The sequence below is a fragment of the Mesocricetus auratus genome, unplaced genomic scaffold (assembly GCF_017639785.1).
Source record: "Mesocricetus auratus isolate SY011 unplaced genomic scaffold, BCM_Maur_2.0 Super-Scaffold_4256, whole genome shotgun sequence".
Taxonomy (NCBI): domain Eukaryota; kingdom Metazoa; phylum Chordata; class Mammalia; order Rodentia; family Cricetidae; genus Mesocricetus; species Mesocricetus auratus.
In genome coordinates, this window is record NW_024429182.1 from 21887473 (window position 1) to 21914856 (window position 27384).

Genomic DNA, 27384 nt, shown 5'->3' on the forward strand with positions numbered 1-27384 from the left:
TCCCGGGTGAGTTTGCTTCTTTTTGTTCTCCACCATTCAGAAATCTAAGCAATATCCCTCATCAATCCAACTTGCAGTTCACAAAGAGAAATTCTTAGAACATTTAACTTGTTTTAATTAGACCTATCAGACAATGTAATTTAGCTTCAGGATTGCCTACCAAGCCAAGACAGGAACTAACACTCTTGAGTTCTTAAAGAGTGTGACTCAGGTACTGTCCTACCACAGTTTCAGGTCACAGTCAAAGCCAACATGCACTTGAAGTTTAATTTTGTAATGAAACATACTACATCCCACACATAGTCATATATTGCATATGTGTGAAGGAAGAGCTTTATACTCATGTATGTGCAGATGCAAATGTGCATGAGAGCACAATATCTAAGCTTAAAATTGCTGACAAAGAGCCTACCTGGAAGACAAGATCAGAAAGGTAATAAGAATATCACGTCCCATTTAATGCATTTATTAATGTGTGTTAAATCTTTAATTACATGCATTCTGATGAAGAAATGAGGGTAATGGCACATGGCATCAAATTCCTATCACATTTATATTATGTGTGAAACATGTGGAAAGTAGAAGCATAAGAAGAAAGAGCACGCTGTGTTGTAAGAGGAGAATAATGTTAAGAGCATAAGACTGTTGATCTGATAGCATAAATTTGTACTTGCATCTAAGTTGAGGACTAGGAATATTTCAAATACAATTTTGTTGTTGTTCTCAGTAATAACAAAACTGGGACATGAGTTCCAACCTTAATGCCAATTCTCCCTTCTTACTGACCCTTATATTCTACCTCTAAAGGCTGGAGCTGCGCCTCAGATCTTCTCTGCTTCAAATCTATGCCTCCTTTAACACTAGGTAACACTGAATACGGGAGGCTTTCTGTCTCCTCCTCCTCATGGTCACTATGCTGATCATCAGGTACACTTGCATGTACTTTGGGGACTCTATTTCCCTCTTATCTGCATTGTGCCTGATAATAATAGATTGAAACTAAGACAAAACATAAAAAAGGCTTGTTACTGAGAATATACAGGAAAAGTTTTTGTTTCCTCAAAGTCATCCTAAGAAAAATTTGAGTCATTCATAAGATTGTTTATGAATGTATCTGAATAAATTCAAGTTAATTATGTAGTAACATAGCCCCCAAGTTCTTTTATATAAAATAAATGGATCCAAGATTCAGGAAGAAATTTTTTAATGTCTGATTTTGTGGAGTCACCAAAGAAGTATTTTTCATAAGAGGCATTCCCAAGTGCCATGTTCACGGTAACATTAGCAAAGGGAAAGGAGTCATATCAATGCAGAATCCTCCTAATGTTTGATATTTTATTTCCCTTTTGAACAAAATTTTTCTCAATCATATCCAAACCTGAAATAATTATTGGTGACACCCAGCTAAAGAGCCTCCGTCTCTTACTCTTACTCAGTACATATAATGATGAAGAAACAAAGCTACCTTGGAACATTATCTTAATCCATTTTTATCTGCCTTATGAACAAAAGAAGGGCAGGTAATCAGGGTGTGATGGAACATACCTGGAATGTGGTAGGTAGAAGCAGAAAGATGTGAAATTTAAGGTCATGTACAGCTGCATAGAGTTTGAGTCCAGCCTGAACACCATCAGACCATATCAAAAAGAGAAGGAAACTTTAAAAACTGACCAGAATTATAATGCTTTTATTTAAAACACACAAAGGCTAGGTGGTGCTGAACTTCACCTCACATTAGAATCATTTTTCAATTTTAGCTTTACAGTAATAATATATTAATAATTTGGCATTAGATAAAAGTTAACAATGCTAGAGACAGAAATCATTGCACAGCATGGGAAATCACAGATGTGTTTGGGGGTGACCCTGAAAATTAGCCAGAATGGAAGATATACATTCTCTGGATCTTGAGATCAGAGAGACAGGCCTAATAAAAGAGATCAACTATGCCTGGAGGAAGAAGCCACAGAAAGAAGCACATGTTGTTCATTCAGACGGGGATGAAGCAAATCTGGAACTTGGGTGGTACAGAAATAAGGCCATTGGCAACTGGGGTGATATCAAGGTCTTTTGGGTCAACTGGAGATTTCAGATGAAAGTTCTGCAAAATGGTGGTCAGGAATAAAAATAGCTCCATTCGGGCCAGGCCCTCTCCTACACAAATGCGTTTTCCTGTAAGCAAGAAAGACAATATCTAAAGAATTCGTATCAAAGACTTTCATACTCAGACATCTCCCCAGGAAGCAGACAAATAAAGTAAAGAGATCCTAGGTAGATGAATGTACTTCCACTTAAGAAGGTGAACTTCTGAGTTCTTCTTATCCAAGGCGAAGAATTGGCAGGCTCTTACCCATTTGCAAAACTGTTTGGGTAGACTTTCAAATCCCTTGCCAACACACCTCTTTGGTAGAACTTCTACTTAACTTTCCTGTCTTTGTACAAGTTATTCAATCCCCCAATGTGGCCTAAACCAGCATATTCTGGTTTAGAGAAAGGTAATCCATCCCATGCTCCAATCATATAAGAATCCAGACCCTTCAGGCTGACTCAGGTTCCCCTCCCCATGCAGGGAGTTGGTTTCTTTCTGTGTTCCATTGTATGGTGTATGTGGGTTTTCCCTTTCAACAAATGTGGTTAAATGGTGTCACTATGTCTTTTGTGCCTTTAATCCTTTAAGTTGGCAAAGACATCAAATCCTTTCCTATACCCCTAGATGGTATCATAATTATTTGATAAATAATTGGAAGGATGGAAAAATGAAGAAAAGGTGGATAAATCAAGAAAAGGTGGAGACTTTTTTCATATTTAATATTGGAAAATATAACATTAAAATATTTAGATAATAATTTAAAGATGGTGGAGTAGCAACACTGAACACAAGACATCTCATCCACAGGATGAAAACCAAGGAAGACATGAGTAACTGCCAGTGACCATGAGTGACCTTGGTGGGGCTTGGGAAGTAGAAAAGCTGAATACAGAGAATAAAAGAAATATAAGCAGAGTACCACTGTCCCCAGGACCAACACCTGGATAAGGAAGGGACTCCTACCTCAAAATGATATAGGTGAAGAAAAAGAGACATAACTTTGTACTGAAAACTGCACAATACAGACAAAATATCTTAAATAAACAGATGCCAAGCAGCCTTCGTGATCAGAAAATTTTATCAAAAATCTTCATGTGTCTCACAATAAACACTCTAACCCACAGCTATCTTAGCAGACAAGTTCTCATTATAGGAATTAAACTACTCTGGGAGTTAAGAAATCTGACATAATCAAGGAGAGTCCCCATAGACACCCCTCACCTGGGACTAGGTAGGTAGTGGCTGGAAGTAGTCCTTCAAGTTTTGTAGTCTGCACCCACTTCTCATCTGCTCCCTTCTTCCCGTTCCATCATGATGGGAGAATGTGAGGGGTCTCAGCTACACTCTCCAGCCTCAAGGGAGACACCTAATACCTTGCTATCTCTACCCTAACACCATATTCTTTCAAAACCCAAGTCTTTAAGTTTGTTCTTGACAAATATTTGGTTGTAAGAACAAGAAAATTAACTTGTATAGGAAACTGATATGGAGAAGTAGGTCATTTCCTATGATAAATCTCAGCATATGCTTCTTAGGAATTGCCTTGTGGGAGGAACATGAAAGAGTTTGTAGCTATAGGTTAGTGATGCTCTAATGGCCATTAGGCAGAGTTCGATATGCTATCCTTTTGGAAGTTTCAAGAGCTCTGTTAGAAATGGCCTAAAGCCATTCATGTCACATTGAGCAGAGCATCTGTGTTCTAAGAATTTGTGTGAGGTTGGGTTATTTGCAATGGACTAGTTTGCTTGGTGGAAGAAACTTCAAGACAGGATGGCATGTAAGCTTCATCATGGTTACTGATCACACTTCTTATCAAGGTCCATAGTGAGAGAAAACATGTGGAACAGGAGCACCAGGGAGTCTAGCAAAGCAGACAAAAGGGGTACAGACAATGCCCCTGTGGCTGTGGAAGAGATTAATGACATTAAAAGTCATCTTATGCTCTGCTCTGAAACAATAGATAAGGTTGCCTGAGGACAACACCCAACCCATTTAGGGCTCTAATTCATAAAAATGCAAAGTCATTTGAAAGCAGAAAATCAGAACTGAGAATGCCACAACAAGAGTTGCCAGCTCCAAGGCGATAGTCTAGGGAAATGTTTCTATCAAATCTAAAGTCAACTCCAAGGCAAGAGTCTAGGGAAATATTTCTATGAAGTCTAAAGTCAGCTCCAAGGTGATAGTCTAGGGAATGTTTCCATGAAGTCTAAAGTCAGCTCAAAGACAATAGTCTAGGAAAATGTTTCTATGAAGTCTAAAGTCAGGAACCGCTGTATTCTTGATCCAAAAGGCACTTGAGGAAGAACCTGACATTATCACCTGTCTGGTACTAGTTTGGCAGACATGAGAGATGCCAGAGAGTGTGGGTCTCCATGGACAGTGTTAGCTCTGAGATCATTGAAACATGTTGTGCTGAGCCAACTCCTCCCTTCACTGACCTTGGGATGGCTAGTCCTACCCCTCAGAGGAGAACTCACCTCCCTGCTCCCCCACCAAACCCAGGAAAGATGACCCCACCCCTCACCTGGGAAGCATATTAGAGTTAACTCTGTGGAAAGGGATACAAGTAAGCTATCCCTGAAGGCTTGAGAACAGGAAAGTTGACTCTGCCCTCCCCATCTGCCATGTGGTGGCGTGGGTGAGACAAAGATGTCCTTCTCCCTACCCATCACCACCGGCATCAGGTAAGAGAGCTTGCCCTAGTGTCACATGAGTAGGAGAACTAGCCATGATCCTCACCAGCTGCAGTGCAGGAAAAAACAGCCTCTACTTCCCATCTGGGCAGCTCACTAGAGCTGACCCTGTTGTCAAGATGTAGGTGAACCAGCCCTGAGGACTTGAGAGCAGGAGAGCTGGCCCTCTCCCCTTGTATGCCCCCTACAGCAATCAGGAAAGATGACCTGCACCTTGCCTTGGCAGAATAGTAAAGCTGGACCTACATCTATGAGTGAGGGGGACCCAGATCTGAGCACCCAAGAGCAGGAGACCTGGCCCTGCTCCATACTATAGGCTGCATTTGGCTGAACTAGCCAAGGCAATGCTGGAGAGCTCATCTTGGTAGGGACAATGAGGGAAAGCTAGTGAACTGACCAACCTAGCTACCACCAGGACTATGAGTTGGCCCACTCCAACATCTACCCATCTGTGAACTGTTGGAGAAGGGGACAAATCTACAGATCCAAAACAGCAGGATCTCCATGATACAGGATAACAACTGGATATCCAAGCGGAGGCCCTTGAAAGCCCATTATAAATAGGGTAACAGAAACCAGAGGACTCCAACCAGACCAATGGGTCATGCAACAGCTTCTACAAGAGTCTTTATTTGTTTGGTTGGGTTTTTTTTTTTTTGGTCTTGGTTCTGTGTTTCGTTTGGGTTTCTTGTTTGTCTTTTAAATTTGGTTTTGTTTGGGGGAAATTGCAAGGACAGAAGGCAAATGCAAGGGAAGGAGAAGATAAGTGGGATCAGAATGCATGATGTGAAATCCACAAAAAAAAATCAATAAGACAGAGGAGAGAGAGGGGGGAGAGGAAGAGGGACAGAGAGAGAGAGTCATGAAAGCAAGGGCAAAGAGTCCAGAAACCAGTTCAAACCAGGGATTATGTGACAGTATCTCTCCCTAAAAAGAGACTCCTCCAGTGAACTACTGCTTGAAGCTGGAAAGTGAAGGATAATAGAATATACCAGATCCTTAGAACATCTACCTAGAAAACTTCAGGCCAAGAGCTGAGTCAACATGAAACTCATTAATTTGTATGATTAGTCATATTTATAAAAATAAAATAGTGATACCTGGCTCATCAATCCTCCCTCTCTAGAACTGGATTCATGGAGTCCAGCTCAGTGCTTAGCTGTGAATCTCTGCTTCTGTTTCCATCAGCTATTGGATGAAGGTTCTAGAACAGCATATAAGATAGTCATCAATCTCATTATAAGGGAATGACATTTAAGGTGGCCTATCCACTATTGTGGATTCCTGGGAGTTTCCCTAGTGCCAGGTTTCACCTTAAGCCCATAAAATCTCCCTGGTTTTTGGAGCCCATTCCCTATAGAAGGTTACTCTCTCAGCCTACATACAGGGTAGAGGGCCTCAGTCCTGGCCCAAATGATGTGACAAACTTTGATGATCCCCCATTGGAAGCCTCACCCTCTCTGAGGAGTGGTTAGGAGGTGGAATGGGGAAATGGGTGGGGGTGTGGGAGGATAGGAGGGAGAAAGAGCTGGGATTGGTATATAAAATAAGTTTGTTTTTTATTTAAATTGAGAAATTAATAAAAACAAACAAAAAATTAAACAGGGAACATCGACTTCATTAAAAGCACTGAATTAAGTATCACCATCTCCCATTGTCTTGGAGAGATCGGGGATAACAGGAACATACTTAAACACTGAAAGCTCTAGAACACAAAGAAGCAAACTCCCCCAGGAGGAGTAGATGCCAGGAAAAAATCAAGTTGAGGGCTGAAATCAATAAAGTAGAAACTAGGAAAACAATACAAAGAATCAATGCAACGAAGAGTTGGTTCTTTGAGAAAATCAACAAGATAGACAAACCTTTATCCAAACTTACCAAACAGCAGAGAGTGAACATGCAAATTAACCAAATCAGAAATGAAAAGGGGGACATAACAACGGACTTTGAGGAAATCCAGAGAATCATCAGGTCATACTTTGAAAACCTGTACTCCACAAAATTCGAAAATTTAAAGGAAATGGATGACTTCCTGGATAGCTATCACTTGCCAAAACTAAATCAAGAACAGATAAGCAATTTAAATACACCTATAACCCCTATGGAAATAGAAGCAGTCATCAAAAGTCTCCCAACCAAAAAAAGTCCAGGTCCAGATGGCCTCAGTGCAGAATTCTACCAGAAATTCAAAGAGCAGCTTATACCAATTCTTCTCAAAGTATTCCACACATTAGAAGCAGAAGGGCCTTTGCCAAACTCTTTCTATGAGGCTTCAATAACCTTCATCCACAATCCACACAAGGATACAACTAAGAAAGAGAACTTCAGACCAATATCCCTCATGAACATTGATGCAAATATACTCAATAAAATACTGGCAAATCAGATCCAAGAACACATCAAAACAATCATTCACCATGATCAAGTAGGTTTCATCCCAGGGATGCAGGGATGGTTCAACATACAAAAATCCATCAATGCAATCCACCATATAAACAAGCTGAAAAACAAAAATCACATGATCATCTCACTAGATGCTGAAAAAGCTTTTGACAAAATCCAACACCCCTTCATGATAAAGGTCTTGGAGAGATCTGGGATAACAGGGACATACTTAAACATAATAAAAGCTATATACAGTAAACCAACAGCCACCATCAAACTAAATGGACAGAAACTCAACGCAATTCCTCTAAAATCAGGAACAAGACTAGGCTGTCCACTCTCTCCATACCTTTTCAACATGGTACTTGAAGGTCTAGCCATTGCCATACGACAACAAAGGGGGATCAAGGGGACATAAATTGGGAAGGAAGAGGTCAAACTGTCACTGTTTGCAGATGATATGATAGTTTACATCAATGACCCAAAGAACTCTACCAGGGAACTCTTACAGCTGAGTAACACCTTCAGCAAAGTGGCAGGCTACAAAATCAACTCAAGAAAATCAGTAGCCCTACTATATACAGATGATAAAAGGGCTGAAAAAGAAATCAGAGAAACATCACCCTTAACAATTGCCACAAACAACATAAAATACCTTGGGGTAAAGCTAACCAAACAAGTGAAAGACCTGTATCGCATGAATTTTGAGTCTTTAAAGAAAGAAATTAAAGAAGCCCTCAGAAAATGGAAAGACCTCCCATGCTCTTGGATAGGTAGGATCAATGTAGTAAAAATGGCAATCCTGCCAAAAGCAATCTACAGATTCAATGCAATCCCCATTAAAATCCCAGCACAATTCTTCACAGAGCTTGAAAGAACAATAATCAATTTTGTATGGAAAAACAAAAGACCCAGGATAGTCAAAACAACCCTGTTCAACAAGGCAACGTCTGGAGGCATCACCATCCCTGACCTCAAGCTCTGTTATAGAGCTATAGTCCTGAAAACAGCTTGGTATTGGCACAAAAATAAACAGGGAGACCAATGGAATTGAATTGAAAACCCGGGTATTAACCCACACACGTACGAACATCTGATCTTTGACAAAGAAGCTAAAAATATACAATGGAAAAAAGAAAGCATCTTCAACAAATGGTGCTGGCATAACTGGAGGCTGGCATGTAGAAGAATACAGATCGATCCATGTCTATCGCCATGCACAAAACTTAAGTCCAAATGGATCAAAGACCTCAACATAAATCCAGCCCCACAAGAGTTCTTCTAAGAGTGAACCTCTTAGAAGAGAAAGTGGGTGGTACCCTTGAACGAATTGGTACAGAACACAGCTTCCTGAACATAACACCACTAGCACAGACAGTGAGATCAACAATTAATAAATGGGACTTCCTGAAACTGAGAAGCTTCTGTAAGGCAAAGGACACAGTCAGCAAGACAAAAAGGCAGCCCACAGAATGAGAAAAAAATATTCACTAACCCCACATCTGACAGAGGGTTGATCTCCAAAATTTACAAAGAACTCAAGAAGCAAGTCTCCAAAACACCTAAGGATCCAATTAAAAAGTAGGCTGCATAACTAAATAGAGATTTTCAATAGAGGAGACTAAAATGGCTGAGAGGCACTTGAGAAAGTGCTCAACATCCCTAGCCATCCGGGAAATGCAAATCAAAACAACTCTGAGAAACCATCTCACTCCTGTCACTTCGGTCAAAAACACCGAAGACAATTTATGCTGGAGAAGATATGGTGAAAGGGGAACACTCCTCCATTGTTGGTGGGAGTGCCAACTTGTTCAGCCACTTTGGAAATCAGTATGGAGATTCCTCAGAAAAATGGGAATAAACCTACCACAAGACCCAGCAACTCCACTCTTAGGCATATATCCAAAATATGCCCATTCATACAACAAGGATGTCTGTTCCACTATGTTCATAGCAGCATTATTTGTAATAGCCAGAACTTGGAAGCAACCTAGATGCCCCTTAACCGAAGAGTGGATAGAGAAAATATGGTACATTTACACAATAGAGTACTATTCAGCAGAAAAAAAACAATGGAATCCTGAGATTCGCAGGCAAATAGATGACACTAGAAGAAACCATCCTGAGTGAGGTAACGAAGTCACAAAAAGAGACACATGGCATGAACTCTCTCATATATGGATTTTAGACATAGATCTGGGGAGGGCCAGCCTACAATCCCATGGCCAGAGAGTCTGGGAAACAGAAACTTCATTCAATGGCTGATAGAAGAAGAGGCAGACTCCCACGGCTAAGCACTGAACTGAACTCAAGAAAGCCAGTAACAGAGATGGAGGACTGGTGAGCAAAGGGATTAAGACTGGGCTGGTTTAACCCCCAGAAACAGCTGACCTGACAAGGGTTAACTCTTGAATCCCAGGCATTAGCCTGGGAATCCAGCATGGGACTGATCAAGACCCCCTGAAATTGAGGAGGCCTAGGTAATCTACTGAGCCCTTGGGCAGTAGATCAATATTTATCCCGAGTATACACATGGACTTTGGACTCCCATCCAACAATGTGAGATGCACTCTTACCCTGAACTCTTGGGGGGGGAGGGTCTAGGCCTGAATGAAATGACAGACTATGGACACCCCCATGGAGGGCCTCACCCTCCCTGGGGAAATGAGGGGATATTGGGGGGGGTTGGGGAAGGGCACGGGAGGAGGGGAGGGAAACGGAGAGGGACCTGGAGCTGACTTGTGAAGCAACCTTGTTTCTAATCGAAATTTAAATTTAAAAATAATAATAAAAATACAAAAAAAGAACTGTCCTTTTATAATTTGTGTTTCCATCCTTTGAACTAGAGACATCCATATAACTCATCTTTTCTATTCCCAGTCTGAGTTTTACAAGTTTTTCTTTCAGCCTTCAAGCCCTCTACTGTCAGTTCCAGTGATGTCCAAGGACCATGAGTGTTCAAATTTTGTGATTTTATTGGCTAAATGCCTATACTACACTCAGGATATAGCCAAACATAATTTTCTTTCGTATCTTCAAAATAAATAAAATATGACCCCCAGCAAAAATTTCTGGAAAAAATGTTTTCTGGGGTTTTTTTTCATAATTGTGTTAAAATATGCATTCTTAAAGAGAGGTTTTGGTCTGTGTTATCATGTTGTCTATAATAAGAGATAAAAAGCAGGCATCCAAAATCACAGTATCAACAAGTGTTGGGGACTGCTAAGAACCTTGAACAAAATGGAGTCTGTCAGCCATTTTTTGGCCTTCTGCCTACATGACTGCAGACACACATACCCTTGAGACAAAGGAAAAAGTTAACCACAAAAGTTAAATTTACACAGAGCAGCCCACCCTCCTAGCCAGGGAGAAGTAACCCTTATAGAACAATTGCCTTTGTTGGCAAAGGGTTAATGTATTCCTTTGGATGCTTTTACCATAATGATAGGTGGAAGTAACCCTTATAGAGCAATTGTCTTTGTTAACAAAAGGTTAGTGTGTTCCTTTGAATACCTTTTACCCCTTCCTAATTCCTGCACCTGGCTTATGCTGACAAGCATTTGCGGAATGCAACTGATGGAAAATTACAGCTTCGTCTTTACCTTATTTGGTGTATATTTGAATTGGGACTTGATTGGCATGATTGTACCGCCCCCTGAGATTCTCTATCTATAAAAACTATCTCACCCCAATAATAAATGCTCTTGATCAGCAAAAGTTGTCTTGAGCCTGTTTCCCTTAACCTCTTGAAGTTTGCTTTTTAAGATCGGATCTGCTCGTGAAGACCCACCAAATTAGTAGCGACCCTCATCACCTCATCCCTGCGGGTCCGGGGTCCCCTCCGGGGGTCACAAACAAGGGTTGTTCCATGGCTGGAAACTTAGCACACATCAGGTATAGAAGAAATCCAAGAGTTTACACTCGGGGCCATGATTGGGAAAGGGTGTTCTGTGAATATCCCATTGCATCCTGCTAATCCAGGAAGAGTTATCTGGAAGATTTTCTGACACAAGGGCCAAAAGTTCCACTGTTGCTTTTCATTGCCTCCTTACAATGCCTTACCTTACCTATTATCCTTTTCTCATTACCTTTTCAGGCATCTTACATGGGTTCTCTGGATTACCATGTTTCCTACTCCATCCCATATTTTGCAGTGTGGTACAAGAAGCAAGAGACAAGCAAATGACTCACCATAACTTCCACCTGCCTCCCTCTGGCAACTTGTGCTTCCCAGTCACAACACATTCCACTGGGATTATAATAAACTGTCTGCCCTTCTGCTACCCTTCCTGAGTATGAAACTTTTATTCTGTACTTGGGGAGACTTGCATCTCCCTAGAAGTCGTGAGATGAGAACCATCACAGAGAAGACATTGAATCATGTCTTAGAGTTAGCTGACATCCTCAGAGAAGGGCAATATATCTTACTGTCCAGAAAGACTTCAACAGTCACTTTGTTATGTATCTAGACCACAATCTAACCACACTGTGAGCTAGCTTTGTGAATTTAGAAAGGATGGGTGAACACTCTAAAGTCCTACTAATGTGGCTCATTGGTGATAATGTTTTTTTTTTTGTCTCAGAGAAAGGGCATGGGCATTGAGAGTAGTAATCTGACCATGTCTAAAGAATTTATCTATAGTCCCAAGAGAAAACACAATGTAAGCTGCAAGAGATGCCTACAAGTTGCCTTGCCGCACTGAAAATAAATTTTTATTACCTGCTGAGAAAGGAAAAAAGTAGTCACTTTTCTTAAACTTGCCATTCTCATCCAGAAAGTGACGAGGATCAAACTTCTCTGGGTTGGGGAATTCTTTGTCATCATTCAGCACAGATGTCAGTGACGTTATTACAGTAGTACCCTAGAAATAAGAGGCATAGACAAGTCTCATAAAAGTTATGGAACTAAACGGAACAACTGGTATCACATAGTTTAAGGTTTTAATCCAGAGATGAGGAAACCATTACCCAACAAGAGCTGAGACAAAGCCAGAAAGACTGTGTAACAAATAGAGAATAAGGAGCTGAAGTCCAGTGGCAGTGATCTTGATTCAGTGTCTTCTAATAACTATATAACTACATGTACTTAATGTGAGCCTGCTGAGTAGATTAATATGAGTGGAGTTAATTGCCTACTAGAATAGTCAGTTTTAAGCATTGACAAGGCAGGTCACATATAATGGATGACTGACAACCTACCTTCTACTTCTACTCTATTTTTAAGAGAAAGGAAGAGTATGAAGTTGGGTGAGTAGTGAAGGGAATCTGGAAGGAGTTAGGGAACAGGGAAGAATATAATAAAAATACACTGTATAAATGAATAAAATAATTTAAAAGTAAAGGATTCCTAAAAGTTCTGACCACTACACAAGGGTATATACATACATACATATACATACACACACATACACATACATACACACACATACACATACATACATATGCATACATAAATAAATGCAATTTTATAAAAATTCTTGGAGTGCTTATATATAGGTTTTATATTGGACAATATTGTTGTATCAATAAGAACTGAGTATGAGTTGTATCACTATCATGTACTAAAATAATAGTTGTTGCTGGAACAGAAATACAGAAATATCAAGCTATACATGTATATATACATAGTTACACAGGTGATATAATACAGAGATATTAAAATTTCACACTAATTCATTTAAATTTTATTTTAAAATACAAAATGGAGGAAATTCTCAAATATTTATTATACAACAAATCTACAATTTTGATTTTACATTGATTCTCTTCAATTTTTTAGTGAACAAATTTAATTAATTTTTTTCAGTGAAAAAGAAATTATTTTCTCAAGACATCTGATTCAAATAATTAGGCTATTTTAACAAAATAATGAGAAAAGTATCAGGCTTGATTGATTCTCTGTACTAATTAACTTAAAAGTAGCTACTGATCTACACTTAGAGCTAAAACGAGAATGCCTCTGGAAAATGATGAGAAAAAAAACACTAAGATCTGACACTAGCAAATATTTTTTCAGATAGGATAAAATGTACAGATCTTCTCTAAGTAAGTATGGAATATTCTTTTAGAAAGTCACTCCAGGCATAGACAAATATTCATTGTGCAAATCCAGCCTTCTATCTCCTTTGACTAGTTAAAGATCTGAGGATGTTTAATCAAAGAGAAATTTTGAAAAACATTTTTCATATGTCAAAATCTATGAAGTTTAAACCTCAGTTTCCATTGCCAGTAGTCATAGCCATTATAGACAGAGTTTACATGCTGTTGGTAATTTCTTTCCTATTTCAGTAGCAAACTGTAGACTCGCAACAGAATCCTAGTGGCTGAGAAATTCTGAAATACAGTCAGTTAAAGTAAATATTTATCAAATCATCTCTTAGTTTTCTCCTCTGAAATCAGTGTGTCATTTACCTTGTCTGAACATAGTAGGATTACCTACAAAATGTTTATCATTTCTCTTATAGTCTTATGCCTGAAAAGTAGGAGCAGGACGTTCACAGGGACTTTTTTTTTTAACTCAAAGGCAACAATACAGGATGAACCACCAATGGATTTCAATTTGGGAGATCCCTACACTTTCCTCTATCAGATCACAAAAACTGGTGATATCAATGTCCCCATTGTTTCCTCAATCTGTTTTCTATTGACTCACAATGGAGAAAAATACTTTCCTTAATATTACTCTGTTTCTAGTCCCAAGATAAACATGTTTACTGCTGTTTGTGCCTTTTGATAAAAGGAGAGCTGAGAGCTGATTGAAGCCCTAATCTTTATGTCAAATCTATTGTTCCCAGAGCAAATCCATCACTCATTGCCAAAGTCATCAATTCCTTATTTTTCATGAGATAGCACTAGTAATTGCAACCTTACCAACTTCAGTACTCAGTTCCTTGTAACAATATAATTTTGTTTTATTCCATCCTTAACAGGAAATGTCCTGACTTCACATGAAAAAAGTAGCTTACCTGGTGATTTGAATGTACATATATAATCAGAAACCACATGTTAGAAAATATTATTAGAATATAAAGACCAGTATTTACATGGAATACATAGGTCATAACTTTATAACCAGAAAGTCTAGATAAATGCATAAAGTGTGTTAGCAAGCTTTACAGAGCTGTGAGTATCAGATTGGATTATTTAGTATTGAAGAACAAAAGAATATCAGAAGACCAATTAATGCCTGGAGTTAACCACCATTTCTATTCATATCAATTCTGAGTCATGGTCAAAGGTGTTAACTTAATTCTGACTTCTTAGTGGAAAAGGAACTCTTTCTGGAAGAAGATAACTATCCTCTGAAATGTTGTTGCATTTTCAAACAGAACAGTTGGTATTTTACTAAGTGTTGCTCAAAATTGCAAGGATATGAGTTAGTGATCACAAGAGGAGAGAGGGAAGGAAATACAAACAGATGTTTTTCATGGAAGGGTTTACTCAAGTTCCTGTGAAAAGCATCATCCCTATATTTAAAAATAATCAAACAAAATATTGATGAATAAAAACAATACAACAAAATCTCTAAGAGGTAGAAAGAGGAGCCATGAATAGCATACAGCAGAGAAAATTCAACTGTGTGTATGAAAGTAAAATATGGACATTTGTGAGCAAAATGTATCCAATAAGTACACATGGATAAAGTATATTAATTTGATAAAATTCTGTAATTGTTCACAAAAAAAGCTCCTATAGAGATTAGAGAACCAAGAAATGTTCCTTATTTGATAATGCACTAAAAATTACTTAAAGCATAATTCTCAGAAATGAGATATTAAGCTTCAACACTACTCTACAGAGTAGAAATAGAAAACATGTGTCTAGCACCAACTGTGTTTAACTCAACTCTCTCCGGGAAATTCTAGTCCTAATTAGAAATTAGGAACATAAGAATTAAGGAGTATAAGATGGGTTAATATGTTAATTCAGCTGGCAGTAAAAATCATCTCACACTTACAAATGAACCTAGCTAGATATAGTCATTGGCAATGAGTAGTTGCCTTGTCAAGGTTACTAGATATAAGGTCATCACAATGATATAATAAAGTGCATGTTCAAGAAGCAAGTGCAGAGAAATGGAAAAGGAGTGATAGATTCAAAAGCAACAAAATTATTTACTGCCCAGGAAATACTTAGTAAAATATTTAGAAGCCACTGCACTGAAAAAAACAAGATTAAGAATATAAAACAAAACTATAGTACAATAGGAATATAAACATCTGAATTGAAGAAGTTAATGGGGCAACATGTTGTTTCCAAATACAACTATACACTTCGTGTCACCCTGATAAAGATTCCTAAGATTGGCAAACGGGGTTTCTCTGAATATTCTTTATAACCCTAGGCAGTTAAGAGTGCCTAGGAATTATTTTTAAAGAAGAGCAAATTGGAAAGACATACGGTGCCACATTCAGAGACGTGTTCTAAGGATTTACAGGCTCTTAATAGAAACAGCACAACACCCAGCTGATCTTGTGTGAGAAACAAACTGGAATCCATCACACTGTGAATTGAGATCAAGATTAAGGTATGCTAGAAGAAGGTATTAGTGTTAAGGTGTGTAGAAGAAGGAAGCTTACCTTGGGAATGAGATAGTTTCTGAACTTAATGTCACAGGTTACTGCATGGGGCAGGCTGGTGGGAAGCAGATCAATGTATCTCTGAATCTCATGCAACACAGCATCAGTGTATGGCATGTGACTCCTGTCCTGCATGCAGGGGCTTCTGTGTCTACCAATCACATGGTCAATCTCTTCCTGGACTTTGGCTGGTTCAACATAGAAAAACATGACAGAAGATGGAAATGGCACACTGGTTGCAACTGAAATTGCAAAAACCCAATCTTTTGGACCAATAATTTTTTAAAGCAGTCTGGCTATGATCATGTGCTAGACCACAGGATACTGGGTGCTCCCTTGCTCCTCCTAGAAAAGGGGGTTTGGCATTAGTGTTGAAGCTCTGTTGCTACCAGCTCTGCTGTATTTGAAGTTTGGAACCTCAGTGTTTTGTATTTTCCTCTGTATATTGGGAACAGTCATGCCATGTTGGCGAAGTCTGTCATCAATGCTCCGTGTGTGTGTGTGTGTGTGTGTGTGTGTGTGCACGTACATGTGTGTACCTATCTGAATTTTAGGGGGATTGTTGGTAATATAGGGAAAGAAAATAACAGGAAGAATCAAGAAGAGAAAGCTACCTCCTCTCCTTAAAGCATCACAAAAATTTATCAGTCAAATCAAGACACCATGAAAGTTTCAGTAGTTCTTGAGTCAATAATTTAATTTTTCAATATAGCAGACACTTGTCCAGAATTTTCTATGATGATGATAATGTATAGAGTTGTGTAGTCTATAGATGTTCACTCTGTGAAGAATACATACAATGGTTGAAGGAGAAAGATGAGTCAAAATTTAAGAAGAGAAAATTGTCAATTTAATTTTTTAATATTGATTTTCTGTTTTTAAGCAAGTGCATGTTTATGTCTTGTGGGGGAATTTGAACATGACTGCAGGAACCCAGGGAGGCCAGACATGGAAACTTGATTGACTTTAGCTGGAGTTACAGATGGTTGTGAGCTGAGAAACATTGATAATGGGAACTAAACTCCACTGTCTTCTCCAAAAGCATTACCTCTCCTGAACAACTGAGCCATCTTTCTTCCCCAGAATTCCTTTCCATCTTATACCTTGTGCTGACACAGTAGCCTCCGGTAAGGCCCACACTCTGGAACAGTGCTCTATTGGTTATATTACTGCCATACTGTCTTCACTTCAGAAGGCATCCTCCTCTGTGTGGCTTGAGAAATCCACTTCACAGATTACAGCTAGTGACACAAATGGCTAAAAGCAGAGGCTTCTCTGAGACAAACAAGATTCCTTTCCAAAACTCACTTGCTTCCCACCTGTGTCCTTACCTGTGACTCCTGGGTGTTTGAGCAGGAGCAGCAGCGAGTACCTCAGTGTTGTGCTTGTTGTCTCTGTCCCAGCAGCAAACAGGTCAAATGTGGTAGTTGCAAAGTTATCATAAATGCACTCAACTTTTGGGTTGTGTTTTTCCTAGGAATAGTTTGACTGTGTTTTCCAACAAGTTATTTACAAGCGTATTTATTACAGTGAAAAAATAACTTACATGTAACAAATTTAACCTGACAGAGGAGCTTGAAAAACATGGGCAGATCCCACCCCAATTCATTTTCACCTCCTACATCCAGCTTCTTACCTGGAAAATCTCCTTTCATGAAATTCTTTAGCCAGATGAATCATGCAATGTACCATGTTCCCAAAGGTACATAAACAAAAGAATAACTGCTCCGTTTCCTTTTGTCTCTTCTTTACTCAAAACACACAAAAGAAAGAAGAGAAAAGCCAGGCGGTGGTGGCGCATGCCTTTAACCCCAGCACTCGGGAGGCAGAGGCAGGCGGATCTCTGTGAGTTCGAGGCCAGGCTGGACCGACAGCCTCCAAAACAATACAGACAAACCCTGTCTCGTAAAACCAAAAAAAAGAAAAAAAGAAAGAAAGAAAGAAGAGATAAAAGCAGACAGCATGTAATGCGGAGGCCAGCCATGAAGACAAAGGCCTCAACTTAAATATGGTGAAGAAAAGTGGAAGGCCCCTGCCTCTCCTGGGGTAAGTATATTGCTTGAATAAGGATAAGAAATCCAGTTTACATCGAGCATGCAGTACAGCTCAGTGCTGCAGAATTGAGAGCTCATGAAAGGAGTCTTAACATTTTTTTAAAGATGTCAGGGAAATTCAAGAGATGTATGTGGCCTTTCGACAAATAGTTCAGTGATGAAATAATTTATTCCTAATAGGTCCAATAGACACCAACCTCAAATTCACTTGAAGTTACATTCAGTTAAGGTGCCTTTTTTTTTACTAACCATACCCACCCACACACCATATCCTACATCCTACAGTTTACTTGAAATTTGTTTACCTGTCCACCACTGCAAATATTTTTGTTTTGAAACAGGGTCTCCCCATGTAGTCCCAGCTACCTTAGGACTCGCTCTGTAGACCAAGCTAGACTTTAAATCACAGAACTCTTCCTGCCCCTGCCGCCTCTGTGCTTGGATAACAAGCATGTGCCATCACCCAAAAACTGAAAATATTTTTCAGAGTTCATTCAATCTGCAACATGTAGGAAATCTGGCTAGCTTAAACTATTTTCCATGTTTCATAAACTGTCTGCAAAGATGACACCATCTCCATACTATGCTGGATACTTCGTTTTTCTGATTATTTTAGGAGTGTTTCCACTTCACCTGCTTTGTGAATTCTACTTCTCTTCAGCTAAATTATTTCTTTCTAACAAATAAGGCTGAGGGCCAGAGAGATGCCTCAGTGACTAAGAGCACTCGTTGCATTTACAGAGGACTAGGGTTCAGGTCCCAGTACCCACATGGTGGCTAATAACCACATTAAACTCTGGTTCCAGGGGATCTGATACCCTTTTCTAACCTCTGCAGGCATTGAGCATGCATAGTAAACAGACACACATGCCAGAAAAACACCATATACATAAAAATAAAACATACACACAGTCAATGTAGTCCAGTTATTCAGCACTTTAAGTTTATATTATCTGGGATAGTATCTAAATTCATGTCCAAAGTTAGGCACTCAAAGTACTTGTTTAGACATTATAGGTCTGATCGTGCAAGCATCTCTATAATAACAGAGACAAGGGCTAAAGAAATGGCTACTTAGTTAAGAGTAGTGACCACACTTCCTTAAGAGGTGGGTTTGATTCCCAGCACTTACATGGAGGCTCACAGCTATCTGTAACTCCAGTTTCAGGGAATTCAATGTTCTGTTCTGCCCTCTGTGGATACTAGGCACACATGTGATGTGAAGACACACATATAGGCAAAATACCAGTACACATAAAGTCATAATAATAAATTATTTTTTAAAACAATTCATGGAATTCAAAGTTAGTTACCTGCTCCAATTTTATCAGGAAACAATCAATAAAGTCCCGAGGATTATTAATATCCAGTGATTCTTGGTGCTCTTTTACTTTTTCCAAACAATAATGTTTTAAGAAAGTAAAATTTTTAAGTAATTTAGCATGGCTCCCTGGTAGATAATCAGTGATAGCAGGAAAATTATTGCAAACCTACAAGTAATGATAAATTATTTTTAAAATATGTAATGCAAATAAGAGTGTTTCTAAAAAATAATAATAAAAAGAATTAAAAACAAAAAAGTATGTAATGTATACATGTATACCAAGCAGGGATATTTGGGTAGAAAGCACAAATATAGAAGTAAATAACATATGCTATTCATTTTGATGGGTGATTTTTTTGTCACAGGTATATAGCAATTCTCTTTGCTTGTAGAACTGTCTTTGGGAGTCTTTCATGAAGATGGGGTAAAGCATAATAATTCACCACATAAGCTCTTATATGATCTTTATTACATATGTGTGTTTTATGTCAATTCATTCATTTTCTACATTACCAATTCACTTTAATCTTGGACTGAAGGATGACATAAATTAATGTGGCCAGTGCCTGAAAACTGCCTGGGGACTGCCACAGAGCCTCCCCTCCTGGCGGGAGCCTATGCACCCCACATTCCCAGTCTTCTTTTCCACCCACGGGACCAGGACTAGGACCAGGAAGAGGAGAACTACCAGAGTATTGGACTTGTTTGCACCCACCAAAAGGGATCTCTGGTCCCCTAACCACCAGACCAAGAAGAGGCTCTTTCTGCACCCACCAGAAGAAGGGATGGTAGGAGACAATACAAAAACACACTCAGCAACAGAAAAACAAATATGACACCACGAGATTCCAGAGACTCCACACCAGCAAGACTCCAACATTCCAATGCAAAGGAAGCAGAAGAGAATGACCTTCAAAACAACTTCATGAAAATGATATAGGGCCTCAAAGAGGATATGGGAAAATCCCTCAAAGAAATGGAAGAAAAAGCAAACCAAAAAATGCAAGAAATGGAAGAAAAAACAAATAAAAAAAATTTTAAAATGCAACAAATGGACTAAAAGACAAAGCAAAAATTGCAAGAAACAATTCAAACAGTGCAAGGGTTGAAAACTGAAATAGAGACAATTAAAAAAAACACAATCTGAAGAAAAGCTGGAAATAGAAAAGCTGGACAAATGGTCAGGTACTATAGATGCAAGTATAACCAACAGAATACAAGAGATGGAAGAAAGAATCTCAGGTGTTGAAGATACAACTAGGAGAAATTGATTCATCGACCAAAGAAAATCCTAAGTCCAACAAATCCCTAACACAAAATATCCAGGAAATATGGGATACCATAAAAAGACCAAACCTAAGAATAATAGATATAGAAGAAGGTGAAGACATAAATTAATGTGATTTATACTTCATAGACTGCAACAGATATTGTGGGACTTGGTACATCTTGATGGAAACATAGTCCCTACTACTTAATTTCTACTACCACTTTCAAACACAGGATAAGGAATTTAGAAATAGAGTCTCAAGGAAAGTCTGTCCAACATTATTTGGGTGATTTCTCACATAAATATCATTTAGGCATATTACAAGGCATGGCAAGTTGACCCAGAGGAAATCTGATGAGATCCAGACACCACTCAACCGGTTATTTTGTCATTCTGATCCCAGCTATTTTGCCAGTTAGGATGTCAACTCTTTATCAAACACTGCTTCCACATTTCATGGTGCCTGATGTTGTGTAGTATTACTTTAACTATGTAAAGATATGCTACATTTGTTTGTGTTACATAGTACTACTTTACCTATGTAAAGGAGTGTTACATTTGTTTATTGATGTAAAGATGTGTTGTATTTGTTTCACCTTTCCTGCCTAAGGCACCTGCTTGGTCCAATAAAAAGCTAAATAAAGTCAATAGCTAGCCAGTAGGGAATAGGCAGGGCTGGCAGGCAGAGAGAATAAGTAGGAGGAGGAATCTAGGCACAAGAAAATGAGAAAAGACTGAGAGAGAAAGGGAGATCACTGGGGCCAGCCAGGCAGCCGCCAGAGACACAGACACAGAGGAAGCAGAAAAGTAGGACACACAGAATGAAAGAAGGTAAAAAGCCCTAAGGCAACACATTGATGCAGATAAACAGGTTCAATTAAGTTACAAGAGCTAGCAAGATCGTTTACTGGCCTTTTGGCTAAGATCATGGGTAGCAAGAAATGAACTGAAAATAAGTCTGAGCATTCATAACTAATATTAAGTCAACTTGTCATGATTTGGGAGCTGGCAATCCAAGAAAGCCTACTACAGTCTGGTAGTTTTGATGATCCCAAACATTCTCTCACTTTGAAGACAATATTCTCTTAATGGATTGCAATATTTTTGTTAAGTTTTTTTAATGAGAGTATCGCTAAAAAAGCCTGTGGCTAACACAAGATTGAACAATGAAATAGATGTCCAGAGTTATGAGTGCATCTTCTGAGTATTTGATAATAATGATCTGTAAAGAGAGTGATTTAGGATTTAAAAGAAAAATTAATGGACAGAGAGCCTGCAGGATATAAAGAGTAAGTCCCATATCTTAGCCTTCATTTTTCTGGATGCAAAATTAAGGGTTCAAGCATCTTTCTTAAATGTTCACCAGTAACTCTCTGAGTGTCACTGTGGTTTCCACACATTTACTTCCCTGCACGGTCATTAAAGAATTGTGGAAGTTTCAGGAAACAAACATCTCTAAGTGGTTTGGTTTTCCTGATGTTCTTGTTGGTGTTTTGCTTTGTTTTGTTTTGTTTTTGTGACAGAAAGGAACATGGACTCACCTGCATCCAAGGGGAACTCAAAATCTTGGCATTTTCACTTAAATTCTTGATCAAGTTAAGAAAATCCTGATCATTATAATTAAAACGATTCTGGAAGATAATGGCACAGATGACATTGCAGGGAGCACAGCCCAGGATGAAGGTGGGATCACATGGTGCACCTGAAGAGTTGGAAGCATTTGTAAAATTGTATTGAAGTATAGGTGTGTATGTAAACATATATGTGTATATGTATAAAACAATTAATCTATTAATTAATAAAGGAACTTTATTAAACATTTTAATCACACCTATACCTTGCCTAGTAGTCATTATTCTTTGTGTACTAGTTGAGTTCATAATTCAGTTACTATCAAAGCAACAGATTTGTGTACATCCAGTTTTCCTCCAGTCCCTTTTTGATTGTCTTTTCACCCCAGTGGTCTATTGTTTTGTTTGGAATAGGGGTAAAAAGTCTGTTTGAAACTTTAATAACTCAAGCCTTCAGAGAAGAATCACCAATTGCAAAGCCTCTTGACAAAACAGTACTAAGAACAAAAGGAAAGAATGGCAGGGAGCAAAAAGCTTTGATACACAACAAGTAATTGAGTGAAACACAGCTATAAAGACAGAGATTGTGATAACTTCATGTATTGGAAAAGCTAATGTGGAAAGGAAAACCTGCTGATGCTATCTGAGATGAGAAATGTTCTGAATCACAAGAAACACAAGATGGATTTCTATGAGTAATGTTAAGGTAAGAACTTTTAGCTCAAAGAAACAACCCTCAGGAATGCCAAATTCTTTTAATCATAGTACCATTCTGGATGATCTGGAAATATTGTTTCATATGAAAGGAGACAGAGACAGATTTAGGAAACATGAATATGCACACGATTGTGGGATGTGAGTGTGAGCATGTGCACAATTCTGAAGGAGACCTTTTTTTTATTCCATTTTCATTTAATTTAAAAGACAGCATTAAAAACATGGTCACCATGGGGGGAGGGGCTAGGCCCTGCCCTGGATGATAGGACAGACTCTGGAGATCCCCCATGGAGGGCTTCCCCTTCCCTGGGGATTGGAGTGGTGATTGGGTGGGGCATTGGGAGGGTTGATAGGGTGCAGGGGAGGAGGGGAGGGAGAGGGAGCTGGGATTGACATGTGAAGCAAGCTTGTTCTAATTTAAATAAAAAAATAAAAACATGGTCACTCAGAAGATATGCTGATAATCAAATTTACTGTACAAGCACTTAGATTTGGTAGTGTGAAAATAAAATTACTTCCATAAATTTCATTCCAAAGTAGAATAAACAGGGGGATATAAAAACACAAAGATGACATAGTAGAAAAATCTAGTTACATACATCATTTAGAAATGTTTACTTTCAGAGATACCTTAATAGAGGGAGCCATTATAGGTTTAAAGAGAAATCTAGCACTAGGGAAATATTCAGGGAACCACAAGGACAACCCCAACTAAGAATCTAAGCAATAGTGGAGAGGCTACCTTACTTTGTAGGTTTTTTTTGTTTGGTTTTGCTTTATTTGGCTTAGTTTGGTTTGGTTAGGTTAGGTTAGGTTAGGTTTGGTTTGGTTTTTTGAGACAAGGTTTCTCTGTGTTGCTTTGAAACCTGTCCTGGAACTCACTCTGTAGACAGGTTGGCCTTGAACTCACAGAGATCTGCCTGCCTCCCAAGTGCAGGGTCTAAAGGCATGTGCCACCACTACCCAGCTGAGAGGCTACCTTAAATGCCCTTCCCCTATAATGAGATTGATGACTACCTAAAATGCCATCATAGAGCCTTCACCTAGTAATTAATAGAAGCAGAAACAGAGATTCAGAGCTAATCAGTGAGCCGAACTCCTAGAATCCAGTTGTAGAGCGGGAGGAGTAATGAGCAAAGCGGTCAGGACCATGCTGGGGAAACCCACAGAAACAGCTGACCTGAACAAGGGGGAGCTCAGGGATCCCAGTCTGACAGTTGGGGAACCAGCATAGGACTGAACCAGCCCCCCTGAATGTGGGTGTCAGTTGGGAGGCCTGGGCAGTCTATAGAACCTCTGGTAGTGGAACCAGTGTTTATCCCTACTGCACAAATGGACTTTGGGAGCCCATTCTCTTAGAGGGATACTCTCTCAACCTAGATACACAGAGGAGAGCTTAGGTCCTCTCCCAAATGATGTGACAGACTTTGATGATCCCCCATGAGAGGCCTCACCCTCTCTAAGGAGTAGATAGAAGGGTAGGATGGGGGGGTTGTGAGGGGCATGGGAGGATGGGAGGGACAGGGAACTGGGATTGTTATGTAAAGTAAGACTGTTTTCAATTTAAATAAAAATTTATTTTAAAAAATTTACTACAAAAAAGAAATGTTTACTTTCATCATGTAAGTGTATACATTTATTCAAAAGTGTAAATCAGTGAAGAATTAGATAGCAAGAAATATTTTTTTTGGTTTCTCTGTGTGACTTTGTCCTAGAACTTGTTCAGCAGATCATGCTGGCCTCAAACTCACAGAAATCCTCCTGACCCTGCCTCCCAAGTACTGTGATTAAAGGCATACACGACCATGCCCAGCTACTAAAAATATTTTTGTTTCATATGAATTGTGTTACTCTACTGAACACAAATTAATATTTGTTAAGATACTTGATACTAGGCCTGTATGAAACACTGAGATGCATCTGTTCTCCAAGATAATTAGTTAAAGGAAATGGACATAGTCCTAGATCTATAAGAGTATGGTGTGATCATTGCTACCATATTATATGCTGAGTATTCTCTAGTAAAATTAACTGGAAGGAATGACATGCAATTATGCTAAAGGTAAACATTCCTCAGTTCATCAGGAAGTGAACTGAAAACCTATATAGAATAACAACTATATTCATATATTCATATTTGCATTTGAAAACTAAAGAAAGAGTTAGTTTCCAAATAAAATTGTGGCTTGGAATCTGCAAACTCTATTCTTTGCTATAAATACCTGTCCACCTTGTGGAATCTCAGAGACAGCTAAGGAAGAGCACAAGGTAAAAGTCTCATTACAGAAGACAGGATCTGTAAAGATTGATGATGTGAAATGATACCCACCATTGGTTTTCCTTAACTCCTCCACAAGACAGTGAGCTTCCTCTTGAACACGGTCCTCAATGCTTCTCTTTCCCATCCCAAAGTTCCTCAGAGTCATGAGTGAGAAGCGTCGTGTCTCTTTCCAGTTCTTTCCATTGCTAAAAGTAATTCCTAAAAAATGAGACAGCAGAAGTTATTGGGAGATCCCAGAAAGAAGAAGGGAGGGGCTGATGAGTGGCTGCCACACAGAAAGCCAAGCTGGTTCTGAGCAAGACTGCCTTCCATCCACATAGTCCTATGACCACAGCCCAACATACGTACATGGACACATAGGTACATATATACATAAGAGCATATAGACAGAGGCATGTGGGCACATTAGTACATGCACACTTACCAAGGCCTTTCTTAATTTTTTCAATCACTGGAGAGCTTCCTCTTCCAGAAAACTCCTCTCCATGATCAATCAAAGCTTCCTTCACAACTTCATATCCGTGCAACACCACAGCAGGCTTGCTGCCCATGTACAGAGTGAACACAGGACCATAGACTTTTGAAAGCTGGAAAATTAAAAGGTGGGGTTTCTTTATGTAGCAAAGAGGGTCAGTATGTTTTTTCTATACAGTATGCTCAAATATAAGGATTGTTATTATAAATGTATATTTTTCTTATCACAAAATGATTCAAGATTTTATAATCCTATACTTAAATATGATAATGGTTAGAGGTGTCAGTTTGGCTACAATGACCAAGTACTTGGTAATCAGTTGCAGTTAATCATCAAATCAGCATACTTAGCATTTATTCTGGTTTACAAAAGAAACAAATTGGGCAGAAAATTCCATGTTATTTTCTATTGCCCCAGAAAACCAAAATTTGAACATCTATCTATTCAGTGCTTGATTCTTGAGCAATTTACTATCTGCCTATGCTTAGTTTGAAATTAATATGCAGATGAATATATCAGGATCATCTACAAAGGCTCTTGTTGTCACAGAAAAAGGTGATTTCTCTCTCGGAGTCCCTAGTTTTGTTTATAAATGAATTTAAGAACATACTCTGAAGAAAACTGAGAGCAATTTTATTAGCACTTAAAAGAAAAACCACAGGGTTGGCAAGTAGAAAACTCCCAGAAGCTGCCAGAAGACGGAGAAGACAAAGAAAGCCCAGCTTTTGAATTAGATACAAAGCCAGCAAGCAACTTCATGGCAGACAAGGTAAATCAGTCTTCCTGAGGTGATTAACAAGCATAAGTGAATTGACTCATGATTTGAGATGCTTGGAATGTTAGGTCTCCACCTAAACTAGAGAAATAGTTTTCCCTTAAGGGCATCTAATACTATTTTAACTTTTTTTTTCACAGAAATCCTGATGAAGAAGTTCTATGATAAACACAAGTGACTTTCAAATGATTTCAAGATTGTTCTCTTGCCCAACCTAGTGTTCAGGCTATTAGCATTACAAACAAGCTCTACATAGGATGCCAGGACACCAGCATTTCCTAGAAAAACATTATTGCCCCCAGAACGGGGGTGTGTTCAAAGTTCTAAAACCAACAATTGGGCCCTGTTGACTGCTTGTTCTTGTCATGTCTTGTGTTGTTCAGACCCATATTCAGATGCCATATAGGGGTTGATTCTTCACAAAAGTTCTATTTGTTCAGCCAATCTAAATAAAGCACATGACTAAGATATGTGAAGAAAATTTCCATGATAATCACTTTTCTTGCTTATCTTCAGCCTAAAATCACAGCAAACAACTATTAATAACAACTGTGCCATATGCTGGTGGCACACACCTTTAACCCCAGAACGTGGGACATAGAGGTAGGCAGACCTGAGTTCGAGGCCAGCCTGGTGTACAGAGTGAGTTCCAGGGCAGCCACAGTTACACAGAGAAATCCCATTCAAAAAAAATCAAAGTTGTGCAAGAAAATAACAAAAATTTACAACTTTGCCACACTACTAAACACCCACTAATATTCCCCTATCCACATCTATGATTTCTGACAATGACATGTTGGGAAATGCAGCTGGCATGTCGAAGTTCAGCAGACAAACTTGCTATCATGCATTGCACAGGTCATGCCCAGCCATGTTTCACTTAAACAATGGTTCATTTGCTTCCCTTTCAGAAACCCAAACATGTACTTACATCCCTCAATGATTTGCTAATGTTCTTCAGATCCACCTGAAGAATATTTCCAATGATTGGGAGAGGAGTGGGACCAGGAGGAAGTGTTCTTCTCTGAGAGCTCTGCCTCCATAGTGAAAGGAGAAGCAGACATGAGAGAACAAGCCCCAGAAACACACCTAGGACCATAGCTGACTTCTCTTCTTACTGACAAGAACGTGTGCTTACAACCAAGGTTATAATAATCAAGTCTGCTAATCC

At 38.9% G+C, this 27384-nt stretch overlaps 1 protein-coding gene across 1 annotated transcript; it reads right to left on the minus strand.

The window, feature by feature from the left end:
• Positions 1-1671: 1671 nt before the first annotated feature.
• On the minus strand, positions 1672-27320 carry LOC101842021 (cytochrome P450 2C42). Its single transcript, XM_040744895.1, has 9 exons — positions 27145-27320; positions 25388-25550; positions 25012-25161; positions 21936-22096; positions 19114-19290; positions 17078-17219; positions 15747-15934; positions 11888-12029; positions 1672-2172 (listed from the first exon to the last, which is right to left on the minus strand). The coding sequence occupies exons 1-9, from the start codon at positions 27310-27312 to the stop codon at positions 1991-1993; spliced, it is 1473 nt and encodes a 490-aa protein (XP_040600829.1). The 5' UTR covers positions 27313-27320; the 3' UTR covers positions 1672-1990.
• Positions 27321-27384: the final 64 nt, after the last annotated feature.

What these genes read in the sequence shown, in the direction of transcription:
- LOC101842021 (XM_040744895.1), bottom strand. Translation starts at nt 27,312, where the DNA reads ATGGTCCTAGGTGTGTTTCTGGGGCTTGTTCTCTCATGTCTGCTTCTC. An exon ending in TGAGTTCCCCTTGGATGCAG is followed by an intron (nt 19,291 to 21,935) that starts GTGAGTCCATGT and finishes CATTACTTGTAG; the next exon opens with GTTTGCAATAATTTTCCTGC. An exon ending in TCCTGATAAAATTGGAGCAG is followed by an intron (nt 17,220 to 19,113) that starts GTAACTAACTTT and finishes AACTATTCCTAG; the next exon opens with GAAAAACACAACCCAAAAGT.